Here is a 25188-nt window from a genome sequence, read left to right on the forward strand (position 1 = left end):
TATGTTGTTTTAGACATGACCACAACTCATCTCTGCATATTACAGGAATACATATAGACAGTTCATTAAATGTCCCTGCTGTTATTCCTTAATTTAATTCCATGCACAAGCATGCGTATGAACAATATTTATGTGTATCGCTTACTTAAATTGCACTCATGTGTTGTCCAGCACGTTCTCTGTACAATGTTACAGCCTAACTACTGCCCTGTTGAACTAAAAGGAAATGAAAGATTTTTTAATATACGAAGATGCATTACACTGTCGGAAGTATATTGATACCATGTTTTTAGTTTGTGGTGGAAAAAGTGAGATGTTCCTGTGTTTCAAAACCTAGTGATATTTATGACATCATAGATATACTATTGGCCCAGAATGTAATCGCTCACACATTGTTTAAGCCAAATTCAAAGGCAGTTTTGCAAGTGTCCATTTATAGATGACAATCCCAGAAGGCATTGCGATGAGCTCAGGGAAAATCAAATCAAAGATGGTGGCTGAAGGGATAGAATATGGTTAGTATTCACTAGGTTTTGGAACAAAGCTAGACATTTTTCTGTATATTATTTCCACAGAGGGGAATCTCTACACTGCTACGGTGACCGATTTCCTGGCCATTGATGCTGTGATATATAGAAGTTTGGGGGACAGTCCTGCTCTCAGAACAGTGAAACACGACTCCAAATGGTTTCGAGGTACTAAACACATTAGTTGACAGAAAAGGTTGCCATTTAGAAGGATGTAATATTAATGTTGTTCGTGTGTGTGTGTGTGCGATAGAGAAAGCTAAGCTGTTTTTGTGCATTGTTGTTAAAAGGCTCTTGTTTACACTGGCATTACTGTCAGTGTCGATCGCTGTGTAAGGATCTGCATCTGAGTCAGCAGCCAACCTGATGTCAAACCGCTCCTTTCTTAGACCCCTCTCTTCCCATCATCCTTGGCTGCTCCACCCTAATGTGATCTCTCGCTGATGCTGCAGTTTGAATGAAAGCAAACTTTTCTTTGTCCTGGGTCACTTTCTGTCCCAGAAAGTCCTGTTTTTGCTTTTTCGGATGACTGTGAACTAAGAGGCAAATGAATGTGTTGAAAGCAGCCTACTTGAACTCTATTTATCCTAAAAAGGAAGTATTAAAGGTTTGTTATTCATTTTGGTCTGTTTCAGAGCCATACTTTGTGAGCGCTGTGGAATGGGGCCCGCATGTCTACTTCTTTTTCAGAGAGATGGCCATGGAGTTCAACTACCTGGAGAAGGTGAGAGGCATTTTGCAAATGGTCAGACACAAAGATAGCTTTGCCCATTGGTTTGACCAGATACCTTAAAGATTTCACATAATCTCATCCCAATAAAAAGGTTATATGGACTATGAATTAGATGTAATCAAGCTCTACACACAAAATTGGAGTTATTAGAAGCTTAGTAGTTGATGTTCAGGGAAGCAATGGGGGAGTGTCATCTGAAACTGTGTTACAGTATGTCTTGTTTTGCAATATTATTTAAAAGTCAATATTAACTACTGTATTTGCAGTCCGACAGCAGCATGACCTTTTCTCTCCGTGACCGTTTTTCTGCTGCATATTTAATTTGATGATCATTCCCTACAGTATTGTTGTTGTTTTTGGGGCAACAGAAATACAGCCCATCATATAATTTACTGAAAACTGAAAAAACACATTGACAAAATAACAAGGCTTCTTTTATCTGAAAATTAGCAATGCAAAACATCTGCAGTAACAGAGCTTTGCGTGCACAAGCATTTTCTGCTGCCGGACCTCACGGAGAACAAAAACCCACTGTGCTTTGCTTTCGGCTCTTCTGAAATCGGCCCGTGAACCCCTTTTCAACCATTTTGACATTTTCATGAATTGCTTTTATAAGCCTAACCAGCTACATGTTTCCAGGATATGCGTAAAATCCACAAAGATTAAACGATTTGGGGTTTTATAACACCAAACAGTTGTGTATAAGATTTAGATGCCCATGATTCTTTAAACGTTGAAACTTTGTATTTAAACACATGTTTTTCCCCTGCTCGTGCACGCACGTAAGGTGGTTGTGTCTCGTGTGGCACGCGTGTGTAAAGGAGATCAGGGTGGTTCACAGCGCGTGCTGGAGAAACAGTGGACATCTTTCCTGAAGGCACGGCTGAACTGCTCCATCCCAGGAGATTCACACTTCTACTTCAACCTCCTACATTCAACCAGTCCCATCATCCACATGAACGGCAAGGATATCATCCTCGCTGTATTCTCAACGCCATCCAACAGGTAGGTTGTGGTCGTTTTAAAATGCTACAGGCAAGCATTTAAGAAATCAGTGATCTACAGCGGCAAAACACCAGAAAAATCGTGCGCAACGCCCACAGACCGCTCGCAGATATCTGATTCATATTGCACTGAAATCACAAGCTCCAATCTGATTGGTGGTTTCCAGTTTCAAAAAATCAGAGTGCACAGGTTTATCAGTCTGCTGTGAAATAAAGATGTGTTTACGAGTTCCCAGTTCTTCTGAGGTAGAACAAGTTGCAGGGTTTGCTAACATTGTTCTTGTGAAAGATATTCAGAGATTTGTTTGAAACACTTAGCATCATGTAAGCAAGATATCGTATATACTGTACAGCCGCAGAAAATATTGAGAGACCATTAAAATGTTTCATTTAATCAGCATTTCTAGATTTATTGTGGACATTCCAGTCAAGTGTGTGTAGAATTTCAACAAAATGAAAGACTCTGTGAAAGATTGATAAAGATTGAGGTTATCACATAATTTAGATCTTTTCCTAGATACAAATATTACTGTTGTATTCCTTAAAAGTGAGAATGAACTTTTTTTAGCAGTATTTCAGGTCTTCAGCATCTTTTCTGTTGACCTCTTTCTCCAGTTTTAATTTTCTATTTTCTGTCTCTAAATAGAGATTTTGAAATTTTGTACAAATGTTTTTAGAAGTTCAGAGAATAAAATCTAAAATAATAATTTTACGTAAACACATACCAATAAGTAATAAATTTGCAAAAACTCAAAATATTTTTGAAATGGTCTCTGAATTTTTTATTTGCGGCTGTATATTCTATGCTTACAGCAGTGGCCAAAAGTGACAATTTACATTTTCGCTTTTTAAAATATTTTGTTCAAATTAAAATGCATTGAAAATCTTGTATGCATGTTACATTGTTGTGTTCAGATTACAAACTGGAGCTCAGATCTGAGAAGGATTTAAGGAGGCTTGGCACACAATTATGTGTTTAATCAAACCCAAGGAAACATTAAATGCAAATATTGCACCAAAATGTCCCAGACATGTTAATGGCCACTATTGTATAGTGTAGGAAAAAATGTCCTGCTCTTAAATGTGATTTGTCACATTACATATCATTCAGATGCCCTTTGTATGTCCAAAATATGCACCAGATGTAATACCAATAGTCTAATCCTTACAACCACCCCATTCCAATCAGACAGCGTATCTCTTGAGAAGATCTCCCAAATATAGCGCTTCAGCAGCTTCTTTGATAGACAGTTGAGCTGGAAATATCGCAGGCTGGTGGTGCCAGCTGAGCGCTGGGAAACGGGTACAAGCGCTCTGGGTTAAGGTTGTCCTGGGGGATTATGGGTAAAGAACCACTGAATATAGAGCATTCGTGTGACTATTGGGAATGATATTGCATGGTTTCAGTGGCATGTAGAGAGGCAGTACAAAAGAGGAGGTGTGAAAGATAGAGACGGATGGATGAATGAGTATAGATGTACACATGCTTGACAGTCTGTCAGCAGTGCATCACACATAGAGAGGAAAGCAACAATGAAACATATATTTTTGGGATCAGGAAGCAAGTGCATGTTTTGACAGATTTTGCTGGAAATAATTACAGGAAGCAATGTGAGAACAGCAGAGAGGGAAAACTTTCAGGAGAAGGCTTGAGATGGGAATAAAGAATGACTACAAGAGGAAACGGGAATGTTTTCATGAAAGAAAATGAAATATTTTATTTTACAGATATGGTTGCTGTATACAATCTTAACAATTTGTGTCACTAAGGTCTGCAAATGTGTGTGCATAATGTGTGCATGAGCGTGCATCATGGGTAATATCTATGTGAGACCTGTGTGTGTGACAAATGAAGAGAAATGGAAGAATCTCTGATGATGAAGAAAGGGCAAGACTCCCAGCATGCAAATGTGCATGTGTTTGTTTGTGTATGACTGTGTGTCAAAGCAGGGGTCAAACCTTAGCAAATGCCAACTCTAATAACATCTCGGTCTGCTAATGGCTGCTGTGGGGGGGGGGCGGTCGAGGGGGATAGAAGAGTATGTGTTTCTCCCCAGTCACTCAAGGACGAATGAATGAGGAAGTCAATAATGGGCCACATCTGCACCCCTACCACTCCTTCTTGTCCTTCAGAGGAGTTAAAGAGGTAGTTCACCCAAAGATTAACATTTGCTCATTATGTACTCACCCTCATGTCATTTCAAGGCTATATGACCTTGCAGGAGAAATTTTGAATCATGTGCTTGGTCGTTTTTTGCATGCATTTATAGTGAGTGAGTATTGAAGTGTTTGAAAATAGAAAGCAAAAGCATAAAAGTAACATGACGTCTATCCAGTTTTTATGTGAACTGTCCCTTTAAAGACCGTTTAATCAACTGCCTCTTATCTGTGAGTGCTCCTCTCCTCCTCTCTTATCCTGAGGGCAGGGATTCGCGGCAGGCTCAGAGAGAGATGGATGGCGTACACAAGCACTGAGCGCCTCTGTGATAAGACGGCGGCGAGGTGCGGTGGCGGGGAGCTCCCAGCTGAACAAGCATTCCCGTCTGCAGCTGCAGTCTTCTATAAACAGCGCAGGGGGCTTCGCTAGCCTGCCGTGAGGATGTGTGGTCTGTTAAAGAGCTCTCAGACAAATTGCCTGGACTGGTTAGCGTGTGGCAGACGCAGCAGCAGGGGAGGACTATGGGAATGAGAGGAGGGCATGTTGGGGATGTGGTTGAGTTGGGTAGAGGCATTATGGGAAGGAGGGTTATCAAAATGCAGATTGTCTCAATGGGCCTGACTTCTGCTCGGATGAACACAATAGTATTGCTGTAGATGTTGAATGTAGATTAAAATTTCTAAAGGGTTAGTTTACCCAAAAATCTAAATTCTGTCACCATTTGTTTACCCTCATTTCTGCTGAAAACAAAGGAAGATATTTTGAGAAATGTCTCTGCTGTTTTTTGTCCATACAATGGAAGTCTATGGGGGCAAATTATGTTTTGTTACCAACAATCTTTAAAATATCGTCTTTCGTGTTCTGCAGAACCAAGTTGCACAGGTTTAGGAATGGTTTGTCTGGTAGTAAAAGATTAAATAAACTTTCCCTTTAAATATTATTTAAATATTATTTTCTAAGTCTGACAGAAATTGTAAAAATTCATCCAGACTGTACGATCTTTTAAAATAAGATTTCCACTTAAAGCCATTAAGAGTTTTACAGCCCTATGCCATAAGAGAAGCTTTTAGCTGTGCATGTGTAGTTGAAAGCAAATATTTTTAAAATGAAAGAATATTTAAAAAAAACTATCCGAATATTATGCAATGAAAATTTATTCTCAAAAGTGTTCTTTGATTAATCGAAGAAACATTTGTTCTTAAAATTATACATTATAAAATACATTCCTAAAAATGAATGAAGTGTAGTCTGTTCTCTACAGCCCTGTTCCCTCTCCAGAACCATAAGGCCGAAAAAGGTGTTTGCATCTCATTTGAGCTCCTGAAGCTTTTAGGTGTGGGGCCATGGCTCCAGGCAGGACAGGAGATATAGACTGGAATTGCTGTAAATGAGAGGCTGCAGGTGAGTGAATTCATCCTCTTAGTGGATTCTTGGTGAGTGCAGGAGGACGATGCAGAGTTCAGATTGAATGAGGAAATGAAATGAAGCCAGACTCTGCTGGAGAAGCACACACACAGAATTGGGCCAGCTGAGGACCATTTAAAGAGAGAGTGGAGACAGAGAGGGCTCATAAAGGTTGAAAGAGCAACGGAGAAGCGATTTGACAGAGAGAAGATGAGATACGCAGACACACATTCTCACGGGTAAACTTTTCTGCTCAGATTAGCAAATTTATTAGTGCTACCATAATGAAACGTTCTTTCAGTACAGCAGTGTTGTAGTACAGTACTTCCTAAGTAAATTGGTTTTCAAGACGGATAAGGAAAGAAAGAAAGCGGGAGGATAAAATAAAATAAAGGAAGAGAAGGAAAGAAAGAGAGTTTGAGGTTTTAAAACACACTTTATTCAAATATTTCAAATCCACAAAAATAATTATTATTATACAACTTTAAAGATGTGGAAATGGGCAGAAGAGCAAAGGCTTATTACAACAAAGAGAAGAATGAAGGAAAGAAAAAAGAAGAAAAAAAAGCAAGAATGAACAAAGAGGAGAAAGAGAGGAAAAACAAGACAAAGAAGTGAACAAAAAGAAAGCGAAAATATTTGGTATACAATGGGTTATATGCAAACAGAACGATGACGTACTTCTGTTAAAATCTCAGCCAGCTAGCTCACTTCTGTTCTCATAGCACTTAAGGGATTTTTGATAATTATGTGTTTAGTAAGAAAATGCTCAAATTTCGGCAAACCTACAGCACTACGGATGAGCACAGTTACGTGCCTCTGTGATCAAGCCTCCAGTAAGTGTTTTTTTTTTCATATTTGTTGATGTACCTTGAAACGGAAAGCCTGAAGAGCTTCTCTTTATTGGTTGTCGAAGTGTTCGAATAATTAGACTCAAGTTGTTGATCGTAATCCTATGTGCATCCTGAAGTGAATCGCCATTGTTCCCTATGGCGCCGGATGTAAGGCAAAATTTGTCCTGTTGGGTTTAATAGCCGTATATCCAGTGATGTCTGATGACAATTAAAAAGAGCAGAAACCTCACTTCTCTCATTCCTGAGCCTTTGCTGCAGCCACTCACCTGTCAGGCCTTTAAGACGGTCTGCAGTATGTAGGGCTGATGACATTGATGAGTCTGAACTCTCTCAAGCTGAGATGACTCTAATGAGGTCTGCAGGAGGTCTTGTCAAAAAATTACTTGACTTGTGTTGTCACAGCGGTCAAGCTCTTCAATCCGTTGAGCTTTTGGACAGCTTCAGTGCTGTCAATCAGTAGATCATCATCAACAGCTTTCTAGCCTACAGCTTCACACACAAACCCAGCCTACAGATGTGTCCCACAATGCCATAGTAGGCCTCTGCTCTCCCTGGATTCTGTTCCTGAGGTTTATGTTACAATCCCGGCTGAGGGAGCATACTTGAGCATGTCATTTAGAGATTTGTTAAACCCTTGGATTGCAACCAAAAAGGGTGTCTCCCAGGATTCTGTTTTCACAGAGAAAGTGGCGTTCTGGAGTGTTATAGGCACCTTAGTTGATGACGTGAGATAAAGTTCTCGGCGTGAGATAAAGTTCTCGGCGAAGCTGTGAAGAGGAGGAGAGGCAAGGAATAAGTCACCTGTGTCAGGGATGCATGAGAATACAGCTGTGGTTTCACTCCGAACGTCTGACAGTGCCGGGAAATGCTGAGGAGGAAGAGACAGAGAGATGGTGCGGTTCATGTTTACGCCCACATCTCTCTGAGTCACTCGGTATGACTCTCTCCTCCTCTTAAGCAAGTCTTTGTGATGCTGAGAGCTGTCACTTCACCAGAGACGAATCACTGTACTTCAGGACAGTTTAAAGCAGAGAGAACGGAAAGAAAGAGGGGAGTCTTCTGTGTGAACATGCACAAATGCACAAATACCTACCTGCTAATCTTATATACACATACAGTATTATTGCACATTATACATCCTGCTTCGGTGTTTGTGTAGCTACATATTATACTGGCAATATATCTTGTGTGGATGGAGAAGGTCAGTGAATTTGATGAGCTTGTCACCTAAGGTTTCCCGTGACAGCACTTGATAATGATCTCTGCACTATTTGCCTTGAAATGACTGTCAAACGGCTCAATGTAGTCAAGGCTGATGTTGTATCCAGTGTGTTTGTGATAAATGAAACCTATTTTGTGTTTCGTTCCTTGATATTTCTGCACACAGCCATGTTATTGAATAAAACAGAACAGGTTGAAGAATGTGCCATTATAGAAAACTGTCATGTTTCTTTTTTGCAGTATTCCCGGCTCTGCAGTGTGTGCCTTCGACATGGAACAGCTGGCTGGAGTGTTTGAAGGAAGATTTAAAGAGCAGAAATCACCCGAGTCGATATGGACACCTGTTCCAGATGAGGTGGTGCCTAAACCAAGGTACCAAATGAAATGGTTTCATAACGGGGAAATTTGCTGCTTTAAAGAGAGTTAATTTGTTAAATTGAAAATTTCACAACGTGCCTGTTTTTTTCTCAGACCGGGTGGATGTGCTATACAGGGGTCAAAGTTCAACTCCTCCAACTCTTTCCCAGATGACATGCTAACTTTTGTCAAGACTCATCCATTGATGGATGAAGCTGTCCCATCGCTCGGTCAGAGACCTTGGATTGTTAGGACTATGGTCAGGTAAGGACAAGCTTTATTTTGGAACCAGCGGCTCTCACTCCAATGCTCACCCCTCCCTTTCTAAGCACTATGGTGGCTGACACAGGACAAAGATGTCATCATCTTTTTGCTTCTTTGCCGTATTTCAGAGCTACTGTAGAAACAACATGTCAAGTTCCATGTAAGGGGACACACCGTGTATGTTGATAGAAATAGCTTATTCTAAGGTAATAAAAAAATCGCTTCATTATGTATGGTCTTCATACACCTTAGACGACACTGTATGTACTGTATTTATATATTGCATTTCTGTCAATAGATCCTCCTTAATCTCACATATTGCACCTTTAAACAATGAACACAAACGCTTTACCTCAGGAGTTAACTGAAGTTCCTTCAGGTCATTCTTTCAACTTCAGTACTCTTCAGTTCACATTCTCTGAACATCTGACTATTAGACTACCACGTCTGCTAGCATTAGCGTAGCGTCTGTCAGTGTTCAGACTTCAGGGTACCAGCAGCTGGGGTATCACAGCATCCCACAGGGCACAGGACGAAAAATTATAGTGACAAGTTGTTTGTGTAATTTCAAACCCTGTAGGAAATCATCTTATTTTAGAAAGCTGAATCACTGAGACTGTGCCGCTGTCCCTCGATGTGCCAGTTTGTCTCAATTATGCAAATTGTTCTTTAGATTCGGGTGATTTGCTATTTTGGCAGCAGGGTTTAGTTAATTTTTAATGCCTCTTTTACTCTTTGTCTCAAGAGTGGATTTTATATGTTTTTTTTACAGATACCAGCTGAATAAAATGGTGGTGGACACGAATGCTGGTCCCTATGGCAACCAGACAGTCCTCTTCCTGGGTTCCAGTCGAGGCACCATCCTCAAATTCCTTGTCACTCCAAACAGAGACAATACAGTTTCAAGTAACAACATATTCCTGGAGGAACTGGAAGGCTACAACCCTGACAGGTACTGAAGAGGTTAATGTTGAAACATCATTTTATGGTAAATATAACATGTTGAAAGACCACAAGAGTCATTTAAACAGATGGGGCATTAACTGGTTATTATCTCTTGCTGAAGGCGGTGCAGAGTTTGTAAGCAACATTTTCCATGGATACCATTGTGTCTGCATTCTTAAATGGTTTAGTCTGGTTTTCTTTTCATTCTCTGTATCTCTGGCTCTCTAATTCAAATCAAAACACATTTTTTACACACCAAAGTAAAAACACATGCTGTAAATAAAGTGAAAGTTGTCAGCGGGTTTTTAATTTCCAAATAAACAAGGAATATGCTGAAACAATAAAGTGACAAATGTGAACATAAACGAATCTCAATCTCCACAGTCTGTGAAAATCGGTGAAAGAAAATGTGAGCTAAAAAGGGAACCAAACTGGACCTGTCTTTAAAGACATCATTTAAAAAATTGAATGTATGAATATATAATTTTAGGCTTGTGCGTGCATGTGTGTTTTTGTGTAGGCCTATATGCTGTATACATGTATATGTGAGGGGACCATATGTCCCCACAAGGATAGGAATACCAGGAGGTTAAAAAAAGGCTTTTTACCAGGTTTTTATTACTTTATTACAACAGGATTGTATAGAGCAGACAGGGAAGAGTTAGGTGGATATAGGGGACCTGGATTGGCAAAGGTGCCTCTTTGCAAAGAAACCGAACATTGGGCGCCACAAGCGCATGTGTCGGTGCACTAACCATGAGGCTGTCAGTGCCGATCAGATACCAGTGAATACCAGTTTTTGCCTTTATTTAGATATGCAGTGGGAGAGAGAACAAGAAGCGAAGTAGGAGAGAGAAGGGGTTGAGCATCAGGAAAGGACCACGACCGGGATTCGAACACTGTCGCCCGGAGCCACATGTTGCATCACTTGGACACGAGGCTATCAATTTCGACAAAAAGTTGTTTTTAACCTTGTGGGGATTTTTTTTATCCCAATGAGGAAAACAGCTTATAAATAAAACAAAATGATTTTTTGATTTGAAAATGTAAAAATGCTGAAAAGTTTGTATTGGGGTTTGCTTTGTGGGTACGGTGAGGGTTAGTGGATAGAATATACTGTATAGTTGGTACAGTGTAAAATGCATCATGTCTATTTTATTATGTCATGTTTATAGGTGTGTGTTTAACAGTGGTGGCAATGCCATCACAGCAGGGATGTGTTAATCACAAGAGTGTAGATGAAAGGTCGTACATAACCTCTGCTGCCTTTCATCACACGACTGTAAAATGGGAAATCATTTGACACACGTGGGGTCTGGAAGGTCAGCAGCAGTCTGACACTGTTTAAAGTGGCACTTTCATCATCGGTACCAATTAAACCACAGTAACGAAACCAAAAGAGAGCAGGATTGGGGTAGGAGGGCTTGGATGTTCATTGATGCAAGATCTAAATTTTCCACGTCTCTAATTTTTTTCTTCCTCTGTAACATCTAAATTGCTTGGCTTATTTCAGCCTAATCGTTCTGTTCAAACTTCTTTTCTGTGATCTAACTATAGCGGTGATTCATTTTCATCTCTTCTGTTTCACTCCTCGGCTCATATGTGTCAAGAGAGGCTGTTTTTTCCACTTAATTCACTTTATACCTGCCAGTCGCACCTCTTTATCTCACCCTCTCTCTTCCTGCTTCGCTCTTCATCACTTGTTTTGGCTGCTTTGAAAAAATGGTGCCGTAGAGCTGCAATGAATCATTCATTCAGACTTCTTTCATTTTTCAACATATATTTTTCAGCCTGTGCTTGATCTCATTGCTTATTCATTGCAGAAAGTACTAAGGATCTCTCCGTGCAATCAAGGCTATTATTGTAAGCATTTCAATAACCATATTTATGCGTATATGTATGCAAACAAATGTGCGCTGCAGCCAGCCTGCCAGGTGCTCGAGTGATTCTTCAACACTAAGTGCGTATTAAGTTAAAGCATAGAGGAGTGGGCGGCTGCCAGGCTCACAGATTTCAATCAGATTGGTTACATATGCAAAGGTGGCATCACATTAATATGACACACATCTCCGACCTTTACTCATTCATTTAGAAATATTCAAGGTGCAGTTGTATCAGACCATGTGCTGCCTTAACTTTGTTCACTTTATGTGTGAGCCAAGTCAGCCTGCTTCAAAGTGTGTACATAGTTTTTGACTTTCTCTCTGCACTCGTTATTTCTGGTAAATTGATTTGGACTGTGATTGTTCCAGGTGTGGGCCGGACTCTCCTCAGGCCAGACAGCTGCTTTCTCTCACGCTGGACCGCATCAGTCACAGCCTCCTCCTGGCTTTCCCATCCTGTGTGATCAAAGTGCCTGTAGCGCGCTGCCAGCTGCATTCCCGCTGTATGAAGTGAGTGACACACACACAAACTCTTCGGGTTTGAAATCTTACACAGTAAAGTGGCATCTTTTACTTATACAATTATACACTTACCCATACAGGACACAAAGACAACGGTTTACCCACCTGTCTAAATAGAGACTTCCTATTATCTCATTGACAATGTTTTTTTAATTAAAGGTCCAGTGTATGAAATCTACTATGTTGTCATGTTTTTGCTTCTTGACAAAGGAATTAACTTTAAATCATGTTCTGCCGAGGAGTTTGTCCATTTAGCGCTACTATAGAAACAACATGACGAATTCCATGCAAGGGGACAGGCGGTATGTAGATAGAATAAGCTCATTCTTAAGTAGAAAAAACATAATGCTTACATTTTGTAAGGTCTTTATACACCTTTAAAGACATACTTATGTATATTATATTGTATTTCTTTCAATAGATCATCCAAACAATTTCTCAGTGGACCTTTAAGCTAAATATTTTAGAGTAAATAGGGGATAGTTTACCCCAAAATATAATTGATGTGATCTTCTGTTCTCTTTGTATATTACTTTTTCTTCTGATTGCTCTGCAGTAATGTGCCACTGTATAAAAAAAACTACTTGTAAGTCGCTTTGGATAAAAGCGTCTGCCAAATGAATAAATGTAAATGTAAATGTTCTGTGGAACTCTCAGTGGCTTTGAATATATACAATGAAAGTGAATAGGGCCCGATGTTTGGTCATCAACATTTTTCAAAATATCTAATTTTGTGTTATGCTGAAGAAAGAAAAGGCGCATTCCAACTGGATAACTTCAGGGGAAAAAGTTCCGGAACGAGTAAAGAGGGCTGTTGTTCATGAACCTAGTTTTCCCTCAGGGCATTTCCCCAATCGCAAACGTACATGCAAAAGGAACTATTTAGTGACATAAGCCGGTCGACAGCAACGTCATTTAAGCACGTCCGTCAAACAAAGACAAACAACAGAAGTTCGGCCAATCAGCGTTTGCTTACACCACAGATTGTTCCTGTCCTGCTCGTCTAGCCCCTATCAAGGAGAAGGAGCTAAAGTGTTCCTCCTAAAAGGTTCTCCGGAACAAAAATGATTGCCAGTTCCTGCAGTGCGAACAAAACAAAAAGCAGGTATTTCCGGCAAATTTTCCCGGAACTATGAAATGGTTCCTGCTGTGCAAAAGCCCCTAAAGTCATACAGGTTTGAAATGACAAGAGGGGAAGTAAAGTATGAAACAAATTGGGGGATAATTATCCCTTTAAACTTTTTTTCAGTTAATGAGGTCCATTTTTTTGTTTCTGTTGAATTCTAAGATATACAGATATAGCACCACTTTAGATCTATAAATCACACTTCAAGGTGCAATGCCATATACAAAATATCAACCCTTATCTGCAATCAAATAAATACCATCAAGTTGACATTAGCCTTGGGCATGTTCCTCAAATTCACAGAACCAAGTCTAAATACCTTCTGGCTTAATTTTGAATTGTTGCAACTTGTTGTATTGTGCTAAGTAGTGGTTGGGAGGCTTGCCAATATATTAGATTTCTTTTGATGCAAAAAAACAATGAAAAGTCTGGCCAAAATGCTTGAAGGGAGAATTTATAGAAGCTAATTATTTAGTTGATGTGCAGCATAACCCTTCGGGACATGATGTTGACCTTTTCGCATCTCAACATTCTTGAAAGTTTTTAGCCCAAGGAACTGCTTTTGTTACACGACCTTTATACTTGGCAAAAAATGTGCTAACTAAATATACACAGGGACCTCCTGTGAGGAACACAGTAAGTGGGATCCGCAGGAACTTCCTCAGCCCAACCAATAAATGAATTTGATAAATCTATCCCATCTATACAAACACAGATGCATTAGATTTGTATCTGAGGCACAGTTACAACCATCTGACTTGTAGCAATAAAATATACACAATCCTTCAGAACAATAAATCCATTTATAAATCTATTACACATTTTTTTTGCATGCAAAATGGCTCGCTTTGAAAGTGATGCTGATGACTTGGTTTATATTTTCTTATATAATGCAAAGACCTTCAGGCATTTTCAAGGGGCCAAATAATTTTTGGTTCAACTTTGGACTCTCGCTCTGTTCATAGCTCTTTCTCAGTGGTCAGGCACATAGTGGAATCTTACACCAGCCTGCGTGCTGTGTGCTGGGACCGCGGGCCATCAATGCAGTCTACTGAGGCGTAATGCTCAATAACACATGTCACACGTCTAATGTGTGCACTGAGCCGGGAAGATCGTACTTGGGTGAAATCCAGCGGAATTAAACTATATACTGTGCCAGGCTAAGGGATACTATTCATGTTTTCCTGTTTTTTTACAGGAACTGCATTGCCTCACGGGACCCATACTGCGGCTGGACCAAAGGAAGCACCTGTTCTTTCCTCCGCGCGGGTACCAGGTGAGTCTTGAGTCGGGCACATGTATCATAGATTTTATGAGCTTACACCTGTACTGCCTGACACGGATTTATTAGGTGAGCCCAAAGAAAGAACACAATACTGTTCTGGATTATATCTAGAGATAAAACACTTATTTGTGTACACTACCATTCGGTTTGAGTGAAATGTTTCTTCTGACCTTACAGACCTAAGATCTTAAGGCATATATAATGTAATGTAAATGTCTGAATTTAGTTAGGCAATGTTGTAACTGTGAATTTATGTTTCTTTTATTACAAAACTAGAATTATATTGAACAATGTTATTAATGAAAATTTGATACTGTTACGGTTCAGTGGTCTTTTCTCGGCTCCTGCTCCCCTTTCTCATCCCGCCACATAGGGTAAACTATCAAAATAAAGCCTTAAAAGGCCAAAAAGAACTATTATAAATAAATAATAGTTATTTTTATTTATTCTTGTAAATGAATTAATATAGTGTTATTAAAGTGCCTGTGAACCGGAAGTTGCGATCGTTTACTTCCTGTTGTGACAAATTTCCGATTGAAAAGGAAATTGAAAGGAGAGTGGGTGTGGCTTGTTTTTTTCACTGCGAATTGATTGGGGCCAAGCCATCTAATTTACATAATCTGAGATGGATAGTAATTTCAGGGCGAAAGTACATGAATTTTAGAAAGAAAATGACCCACATTGATAAGCTATTTACTATAAATAACGCTGCAATATTTCTTGACTTAAAGTTTTTTTCATAAAAAGCAAATAGCTGCTACTGAAGTAAACAATCGGCTGAACTGTGTAGTAAAGTTATTATGCCAGATTGGTTTAGACTTTAGGACTGCGCCATGTAGAGTTTCATGTCAGAACTTTCACTGTCACTTACTATTACTGTAGCTCTAATATTTGGAAAAAAATTATAATATATATATATTAGTGACTTTAAACGTCCAGTGTATGAAATTTTACAGCATCTAGTTGTGAAGTTGCAAATTGTGTGTGTAGATAGAAATAGCTCATTCTAAGGTAGTACAAATATAATGCTTCATTATGTAAGGTGTTTATACACCTCTGAAGACAGTGATGTATACTATCTTGCATTTCTGTCAATAGATCCTCAAAAAAATTACACACAGCTCCCTTTAACCTCTGAATGGTATTGTATATGAAAATAAAAAAGAATTGTGGTCACATTATCATCTAGTGGCTTGCCGTGTTTGTTTGAAAAATTTCCCTTGTTGGTGTTGTTTAAATACGAGCCCGTCTCACTTGTGAAAGTGTATCTGTCTTCAGGGAGATGGTGTATTGAGTTCTGTGTGCAAATACAGGTTGTCTGCCTGTAGTTCTGACAGCGAAAACTTAAAGAGGGTTTTACCGCAGCACCCTTATCCAATTATAGCCCACTGCTCAGATCTGATTTGATTTACCAAGGACGGTCAACCTGTGGATCGATGCCGTCTTGCATAACGCCAAAAAATTTCATACCAATTGAATTTCACAGTCGGAAACGCTGTGAAAGAGCTTCCAATTACTGACATTTGCTAATATACACAAACAGTGAATATGCAAAACAAGTTTTATCTCTTTGGGAATTTCCTTGGCTGTTTATCACTCTTTATATAGTAATCAGTAAAATAATACAGCTAATGTTTAACCTCAAGAGAGCGGTGGTTTTGATTCTGGTTGCTCATTTAAATTCTCAACGTGGTTCACGGCTTTAGTCTAAAAACCAAAGCCATCTTCTCTCTGAGGAGTTCCGGAGATTACAGCTCTGCGCCTGCAGTTTGTTGAAACATTATATTTTATAGGCCTTTCGCAGCAACCGGTTAACCACACGGGTGCAAACGTATCTTCTGGAAAGGCAAGGCCCTGGCAGTTAAAAAAGCCCACTGACTGCCTTGTTGTCTTGGGTTTTGACTAATTGCCGACAGTAGTGGAAAGAGGCCGGTCCCCCGGTGAACGCTTTCTGCTGCATGTAGCCTTCGGCCCTTCCTCTGTTTGACTTGCGCGAATGGAACAAAGCAATTCCTGAGCCGACTTTGGTCGTTCTTCTTCATTAATGTGGCTTTAAGGTAACACAAAACATCTCTAATTGAGCTCTGTGATGTCTCAAGACGTCATGACGTGTCGGGATAGAGTTCAACCCATGCACACACGCTGTACATACTTTCAATTACTTATTATCAAAGGAGCAAAGGGCAATATCGGCAGAAATTGTGTTTTTCTTTCATAATATAAATTGTCTTTTCAAACAAAGGCGAAAAACACACAGGCATTACTGTAATTCATACGCTGTGGTTACGGCCTATTTATGTGGTTTGTTGATGAATGATTCAACTACTGTTTCTGTTTCCCTTGTTCACCACAGACTTCCCTTCGAGCAAGACGTCAGTCATGGAAACACATCTCACTTGGGCGACTGTGACGGTAAGAGAACGTTTTTATTGCAACTATAAAACTCCATCGCACATTGACCTCTCGTTCTCACGTCTAGCAGACCCGCTACCCCCTCGTTTTCCGCCTCCCGTCCATTTTGTGCTTCTGTTGTGCACTTTGAGCCTCGGTTTGGTGCAATTTGCGCTTTCTATTTATAGCTTTCCTTTCATTTCCAATTACAGTCGTCTGTGAGCCTCTCTTGGTGGGGTTCGTTGCAGAAAATCAATCGTTCATTCTGAAATATTCACTCGGTGTGGGACCCCTTTGATCTCACTGCTGATTTCGCACAGGCAACGATGCACGTTATTCCCGGGTCCACCACAGGAGACCTCCTCATCGTATGCGAGACACAAACAGTTGAACATATAAATATTGCATAATGATCATGTCTGCCTGGCTGGATTTTAATCTGCTCATCAGGAGCTTTTGAAGTTTCCCAGCCCCTGTTTTTGCTGCCGTGCAGAAGCCAGAGGGTGATGGGGTGCTGGAGCCAACTGCTGTATTTGCTCATGTGTTAGCTAGTGGAAAAGATCAGTAAATCAGGATAAATAGTCCCTCTTTCGCGGTAGCATGAATAACATCTTGTAAACAAACCATTGCTTCTGTTTTCTGGTGAAGGTACCCTTCATAAAACAGCAGCATATGTTTGCTTTGTTCAAAAACAAAGTGATCTTCATAGCAGACAATATTTAGAGGCATCAGATAACTATGCTCTCTTTTAAGGCACCTTGTTTTCTAGGCAGCATTGGCTGTGTTGACATTCTAAATACAAAACAGATTCAACACTTTTCAATAAGGTTGTATTTGTTAACGTACGTTGATGTAATAGTTGAACAATACTTCTACAGCATTTATTAAGTTTCATACATTAGTTAATAAATAGTGAACAAATATGCAATAATATTGGCATTACCTAACATTCACAAAGTTTAATAAATGCTGAAAAACTATTTTGCTCATCATTAGTTCATGTCAGTTAATGTATTTACTAATGATGACAAATACAAACTTCTTTTAAAGTGTTACCAGTTAATTTAATTAAAGGGATTGGTAACCAAACAATGGCAGCACCCATTTACTTGCATTGGTTTTCGTGTCCATACAATAGAAGTAAATGTGTACCGCCGCCGTTACCAACATTCTTCAAAACATCTTTTGTATTCTGCGAAAGGAAGAAACTCGTACAGGTTTGAAATGACATGGGGGTGAGTAAGGAGGACAACATTTTCATTTTTGACTGAATTATCTCTGTATTGTCCCCAGTATTTGTGTGTGCTGTGTGTATTTAAGTGTTTTTTCTGTATGTAAAATATCATTAACTTTATCAAAATCAATTGAGTCTCATGTGGGGAGCTCTGTTTGTATGGCAGGCAGAACTGCTTCCTACGTAGACCGTTCCAAATCACCACTTATGAGATTCCATTTAAGTTAGATTGTTTTCTTAGAAGTCAGCTACCTACTGTACAGAATGTGGGCAGTAGACATTAAGGCAGCTCGACAGGATTCTGAACAAAACAGTTGGGTTTTAGATGTTGTTTCCCAGTGTAGGACGCTGACGTGCAAGTCTGCTTTTCTGAACTACTAAAACTATCTTCACTGGAAATGCCATCAACATGTCACTTCATTCTGGTTTAAGCTGGTCTTCCCAGTAGTGATCCTTAGACTTTTTTATTGAGAATGTCTAATTTTCCCACTGTAGTAAATCATAAGTGTTTGCCTTCAAGGCTTTGATCGGCGGACCAGGCAGGGACCCTATCAGGTCGTCACATCCATCACACCCCTCAAATTGGTTCTCTTGAGCGTGCAGTCCAGAAAGATGCAGACCCGGGGTTGAGAGGTGGGCAGTTTAGAGGATGTAACACTGTATCCATCACTGTTTGTGGCTTGTGACTGGCTTTCATCTCCGGTTTAAGAGGATACAGAAAGAGGACTTGGGTGGGCAGACTCGGTGGTGAGATCAGCCGAGACTGAACTTCTCGTGACCTGAGAAACATGTTCACATGCATGTCCGTACATAGCCTCAGACGTAAAGATGGCTGATGTTAACAGTTTCTGCTTACGGGGAGAAAAGTGACTAGTGGAAACGGCCAGAGGGAAGCATCGATTTTCATCTCTTATTTGGCTTGGTATGTGCTGAATGATTTCTGAGGGTGGGCTCCATAAAGCAAGGAGTGAGAGAGAGAAGCAGAGGGTGGAGGGATACTTGCAGAGAGGAGAGATGGAATAAGCTGTGTATATAGTAGCGGTGCTTGTCAGACAGACGGGAGCCTGTGTCCAAGGACAGATGATGGGGGTTGGGATGGGTGTAGACGTGAGACCATGAGTGATTTAGAGAGCAAGCTCTGATGTTTCCAGTGTCACAGAACCATCAACGCTGGTGAGAGTCCCAAGGGCTTCGCACCACCATAACTCTCTGACATCTAGCTGCCTTCTGGACAGTAAAAAATGATTTCTTATTCCCTCGCCCGCCCTTGCTGTCTTCTTTACTCTCTTTGTTTCAGTGTAGGTGTCTTTTCTCTTTTTACCTGATGAGTTGACTTAAAAGTTTATCTGAAAAATGATGCATTAGTTTTTTAGTCTTTAACTGTGCTACAAACCAAATGTGGGAACTTGACAAATAGTTGTTTTCTGGAACATATTTGTAAGGTATTTCAAATTTTTGTCTTAATTTTTGAAATTTTATGACACCTTTTTTGCAGCTTCAAATTTCAAGCATCCATTTTTTAAGGGAAGTATTTTTGCAGTGTGAAAATTTTCGTTTTTTCAAATGACCTTGTAGTCTATAAATGTACAGGAGATTGCATTACATGACAATCAGATTTTTTCGCCCCATGGTTAAAGGTATTGTTTAAATACACATTCTGACATCATTTATTACTGTTCAAAACCTGTATATGACTCTTTCTCTTCTGACTCTTGAAGATATTTTTATTAATGTGGTACAATGGGGGTCAATGAAGGTCAGCGTTGTTTGGCTACCATCCATTTAACATGTATTTTGTTTGCATTCTGCAGAAGCAAGTCATACAGGTTTGGAATGACATGGAATTGAATTTTTGGGGAAACATAAAACGTAAAACAAAATGACTATTAATGCCGTAAATGAAGTCTATGTTATGAGTCCACAGACCATTTACTTTAAACTGAAAAGTCTGATCACACATAATTATTAGAAATAATTGTAAAAACAATGTTATTTTAAATCGTGTTACATGCCACATTGCAGGATGTCATCTGCCCAAACACATTACTTCCATCTTCATCTCTGTCTCTCTTTCCCCTCAAACTTCCCCTGGTGTTGAATAACTGATCAGGCAGCGTCTACAGTCTCTCTCATTTTGCTTGTCAGTGAGAGAAGTGTAATTAGAGATGCGTCAGCGCTACCCATGTCCTGACCGAGCACTTAGCGCTCGGCTTCAAAATGTCAGCTCTTCTTTATTCCTGCTGCTCCGAGGGGAAGCTGATCAAAGTGGATGTAGACATCAGACACTTTAATTTAGTTGACCTGCGAGTCCTGCCCTCCAAGGCCCGAGATGTGCCCTCAGCAGCCACCTGTCGTTCTGCATTTTGAAGGTTTCATTGGCTCTGTCTTTGTTTCTCTCCCTGCTCTCCATTATTCCTCATCCCTGTGTTTAGGAAAGCTGCCAGGTTGTGAAAACTTGCGTGATGATTGCCGATGACTAAACTCGCTAAAACGCCTGTGCCTGAGAAGTAAACAACAATTCTTGAAACAATTAAATTGTTGTTAAAATGCTGGGTACACATTGTACAAGGGCAGAAATGCAAAATATCTGAATGGATACAGTGACATTTCACATTCCAGCCAGGGTAGACAGTTTCCCTTTCTTTTCCCGAATCCTCTCCTCATGCACTGTTAACCCTTTCCAGGTCATGACCTTTAAAACTATATTGATTACCGGATTACTGGCTGATTTTATGGTAGTTTAACTTCAACAGTATCCTTTTCTTTGTCAAAATATTTGGTTTTGTTAAATCGCTAGGTCTGTTTAGGGATTCGGTATAAAATATAGCAGCTCTTGGTTTACGTTAACCACTAACCTGTCAGCAACGGGTGACATTATTTTCACAGAAAGCTCATCGACAAATGTCACCTCTATTAAACCAGGCATCAAAGAAGGGGAGATGTCAGGGTAGGAAAAAACTGTCACGCTCTGCTTCTGTTACGAATGAATGGGCTGCAAAATGAGTTTCTAGTCAAACCCTCTATCCTGGCATCCAGCTGTTTAACTGTTCTCTCTCCATTACGTTTTTTCTTTGCCTCTACACTTCACCCTCGTGCCTTTCTCTCTTGTGTGTACGTTGCTGCAAAAACATTTGAGCATAATGACCGAGTTGACACAGATGGAAGCAATTACGCCGCTGTAAAAATATTTCCAGAAGAAAGGTGATGTTTCGAATCGGCAGACAGTGAGTTGCAATCATGATTTAGCTGAAGTCCAAGTTAACAGAGTTATGCTAGACGGTGTCATTCTTGCACTGTGGGGTGACGATTGGGAAATTTGTTAGTCTGAACTGCTGTAATTTGATTTAGATTGCAAGCAATAGCGAGGGTGCCTCACTGAATGTATAACAACATTTTGTTTACATTACGTTTACACACTTGACAGATGTTTTTAACCGAAGCAAAATATTATTTTTCATCATTATGTGCATTGCAATATTACTTGTGGTATTAGTTCATTATATTTGCGTGAGTGACGCAAAAACATTGCGTAACAAGGGAGTGTCTTCACACAGTAGGTGTCTATGAGCTCTTTTCAACTCGCATGGAAGATGCGATTGACGTGATTTTGCCTCCCTGAATTGACTTTTTATGTTATCTACTCGTGCAAATGGTTAAATTCGCATTCGGTGTGAACACAGCATAATAAGTAATTGACAGAAAACTGTGTCATGTATTGCAGTCTTGACCAGTCAGGACAAAACTCAAGTTAAAAACAAAATTTACAACCAACCACCAGGTTTTGTACGCTCTGCAGAGTGTGTAGGGTGGGTGTCATCTGTTTTATAAGAGGGATGGTTTTGTTTGTGAGTGATGTACTGCTCTTGCCCTCTGACCCTGCAAACACTCCCACTGGGCCAGTTCAGTTTCTCCTGAAGTTGACATGACCTTCATGTCCAGGTCATTATTTCAGTCACTTCAGGGGAAACACGGACATGTATGTAAACCCACACATATTTCACATGCCTCCGAAGGTCTTTCTTGCAGAGTGAGCCATACCGAAGGCCGTCAAGCAGATAGGCCATGTTGAGACCAATGAGAAAGCTTCAGTGTGGCCCGAAATGAAAAATCGGTGTGTGGGGGTTGAAGGAATGAGAGACAAGAAACAGGGAGTCGGGTCAAAGTCAAAGTTTTATGTGCAGCACAGCAGACGGCAGTAATTATTGGTGTAAAAATGACTTTAGCTTCAATTTAAAGGATTTATGAACATATAACCCCATTATTGCTCAGACACATTTATATGTCTATGACGTGCACTTCTGATGCATTTTATTGACTCTTACTCTGCACAATGACAATAAAGTTAAATCTAATATGTTGTAAACTAGGTTTAAAATAAATTTGATAAAGAAGTACCTTCAGTAAAAGAATGCTGTAGTGAATTTCATATATATATATATATATATATATATATATATATATATATATATATATATAGGGAAATATATGACTAAAGTGCTGTATGTCCAATATGAGAGCTGTGTGTGCCATAAACAAAAAAAAGAGAAACTTAACCAATGTGAGGGGTACTGCTGAATATAAATGTCATTTTAGAGCCGTTTTCTTGACAAACTGTTGCAGCAGATGTAGTTGAAGTAGAAATTCATATTTGCACGTTACGATGAGGTTTGAGTCATTTATTTAGTGTTGCGACACACACATGGTCAACACAAATCCAATATTTCCCTGTTCCTATACAATCCCTTTCCTCCCATAATTTCTAGTCTACACGAGAGTGAAATTAGCATGAATACATGTGTGAGAAATGTAAGGTTGAGTGCATCTCACCCTCATTGGCCTGTTTGCGTCCATCAGTCAGTGAGAGACTCAAAAGGGTGGAAGGACAACAGCAGCTGCCACCGAAGCCTGGAGCACAGCCAACGCGTGTTGTGCTGTTGAGGATGTTGCTGTGGCGGTTGCCAGGCGTGTTGACAGGGCATGAAGAATCTCCGCTACAGATCATGGTGACTGGGTGAAAGTGATAGTTCAGACAGGTGTGTGTGTGTGTGAACAGAAAAAAACGTAAAGCAGGGTGCGTAAAGCAAGACTATATATGACTTAAAGAGGTTTAGGGTCACTTGACTGATGCTTTTCGTGATCTTAAAAATTTATAAAATGTGTGTTCTAAATTCGTTATGTGGAGTTATTTTGCCAACATATGAATTGCTTTTAGCACATTTAATTTACACAGAAAATAACACATTAATTCCTGTCATTACAAAACTATAATGTGTGTTTGAAATGGATTAATGGTACTAAATAAACAAGAAAAATCGGCCAATGACCCTAAACTTTTGTCGTAAATGGCCACTGCAGACTGTGATTGATACAAATATATTTATTATCAGAAAGTGTGCAGAAAGAAAATCCAGACATCTCGGTCGGCCCAAACCGGCAAACTCAATATCTCGGTTAGACAGAGAGCACAACTGTTAATACCAGAGTGTTACCTTAATACAATAACCAAGTGTTTTCAGCTGCGATAAAATACTTCCATTTGCAGAACACACTGACAGGTGAAATTTACGTCTAAAGCATGCTGGAAAGATTAACTTTAAATTGAGGTTTCGAGATTGCAGCGCATGCAGATTGCAATTGGCTCGACTAATAGCGCAGTGTCGCTTTCTGAATTTATAACCCGCTGTGGAATATTTCTTAATGATTTCATTTGAGAGTTCTCTTGTTTCGTTCCTAAACCTAGGCTATCAATTTACCAGCTTACTTCCTGTAGCTGTATAGCCCAGGCGAGCCCCGTCTGTTCGCATTGTGATGCAGTTTGTGCATCGACGCACTTCCGTGATCCTGCATACTTGTTTGATAATTAAACACAGCTGAATGGACTCTCATCTGCATCCTCATTAGGATCTGTCGGCAACAGTTGCTACGATTGAGAGAAGCTATGTCGAAAAAGCATGCGCTAAATGAATGCAATTGATTGTGGCTGACTAGGCGGCGCCTGGAAAATGTGGAAAAGGTGAGCACGCAACAATAGGGAACAGTGCTGTGGCAGTCGACCGTTTCCCTTTTAACGCCGACTCCTGTGGGGCGGCTCATATCCGTGTCCGGCCTCCTCTCAACAGCCCTCATTATTTTAAACCGTACCTTCTATTTAGTTTCATCTTAATCATCATCAAGCGTTGTGGATTATAGCTGCACAATTATGTTGGAATTAGAAACCCTGAACCAGTGCCAGGAAGCCTTTCACCTTATTGGAATGATATAGGCCACAAGCAGCTCGCTCTTTATTGAAAATTATAGAAAAGCTAATTGAGAACACATGGAGCTGTCCGTAGACCTGCAGGCTGTATATTGATCTGGGAGTTGGGCTTTTAAATGCAAGCCAAGACGCCGTAAATGTCTATGCCACTATCTTTTTGTAAACACCCTATCTAGAAACAGACGGGTTAAAAACAATTGCAGATTTTGTCTAAGGGGCTTTTATGAAAACCTTCTGAAAGACAAGCTCAGACCAGGGTAACTTGGCTATATTTACATTTATACATTTGGCAGACGCTTTAATCTAAAATGCTTGTTGCATCCATTTTCTCAGAATGTGTAACACCATGCTGGACTTGTTAAGGTATGGCAGTGCTGGGTAACTCTATTTTGGTGAATTAAAGGAACAGTTCACCCAAAAAGTGTTTTCATTTACTCTGCCTCAAGTTGTTTCTTTGTTTTGACGAACACATAGAAATATATTTGGAAGAATGCTTGCAACCAAACATTTCTTGGCCAACATTGACTACCATAGTAGGAAAATTGCTTTATAAATGTCTTTGTTCTGTTGAACACTAAATCAAATATTTGGAAGAATATACTGTAGGAAAGCAAATGGTTCTTTGGGGCGTATGACAAATTGTATTAACTAGTCAATGGTGGCCAAGAACTGTTAGGTAACAAGCATTCTTCCAAATATCTTTCTCTGTGTTTATACATTTATACAGATTTGGAACAACTTGAGGGTGAGTAAATGAAGACAGAAATGTAAATATTTGGGTGAACTGTCCCTTTAACAAGTATAAGACCACCATTTAGTAGACCAGCATACTTATTATGTTTATCCCTGCAAATAGTGTGCTTCAATCAGTGTGATCTCTTGATGTTGGTTAAAGAGATCCAAAAATAAAAATTCCTGTTGTTCAGAACCTGTATGACTTTCTTTTTTTGTAGATCACACAAGTAGATATTTTGATGGTTCTGGGTTCATACAACTTTGTAAGTCGCTTTGGATAAAAGCGTCT

The 25188-nt window shown here is 39.8% G+C and overlaps 1 protein-coding gene across 1 annotated transcript in view; it reads left to right on the forward strand.

Moving 5' to 3' along the window:
* Positions 1–25188, forward strand: part of sema6bb (sema domain, transmembrane domain (TM), and cytoplasmic domain, (semaphorin) 6Bb) — a 91791-nt gene that overhangs the window by 59632 nt on the left and 6971 nt on the right. The window contains exons 8-16 of the mRNA XM_079466898.1: positions 576–695; positions 1163–1251; positions 2048–2265; positions 8142–8273; positions 8373–8522; positions 9295–9474; positions 11720–11860; positions 14197–14274; positions 16637–16695. Of these exons, the coding sequence (XP_079323024.1) occupies positions 576–695; positions 1163–1251; positions 2048–2265; positions 8142–8273; positions 8373–8522; positions 9295–9474; positions 11720–11860; positions 14197–14274; positions 16637–16695 (1167 nt within the window). The remainder of the gene's footprint in view (positions 1–575; positions 696–1162; positions 1252–2047; positions 2266–8141; positions 8274–8372; positions 8523–9294; positions 9475–11719; positions 11861–14196; positions 14275–16636; positions 16696–25188) is intronic.

Source organism: Barbatula barbatula, assembly GCF_947034865.1.
Source record: "Barbatula barbatula genome assembly, chromosome: 11".
NCBI lineage: Eukaryota > Metazoa > Chordata > Actinopteri > Cypriniformes > Nemacheilidae > Barbatula > Barbatula barbatula.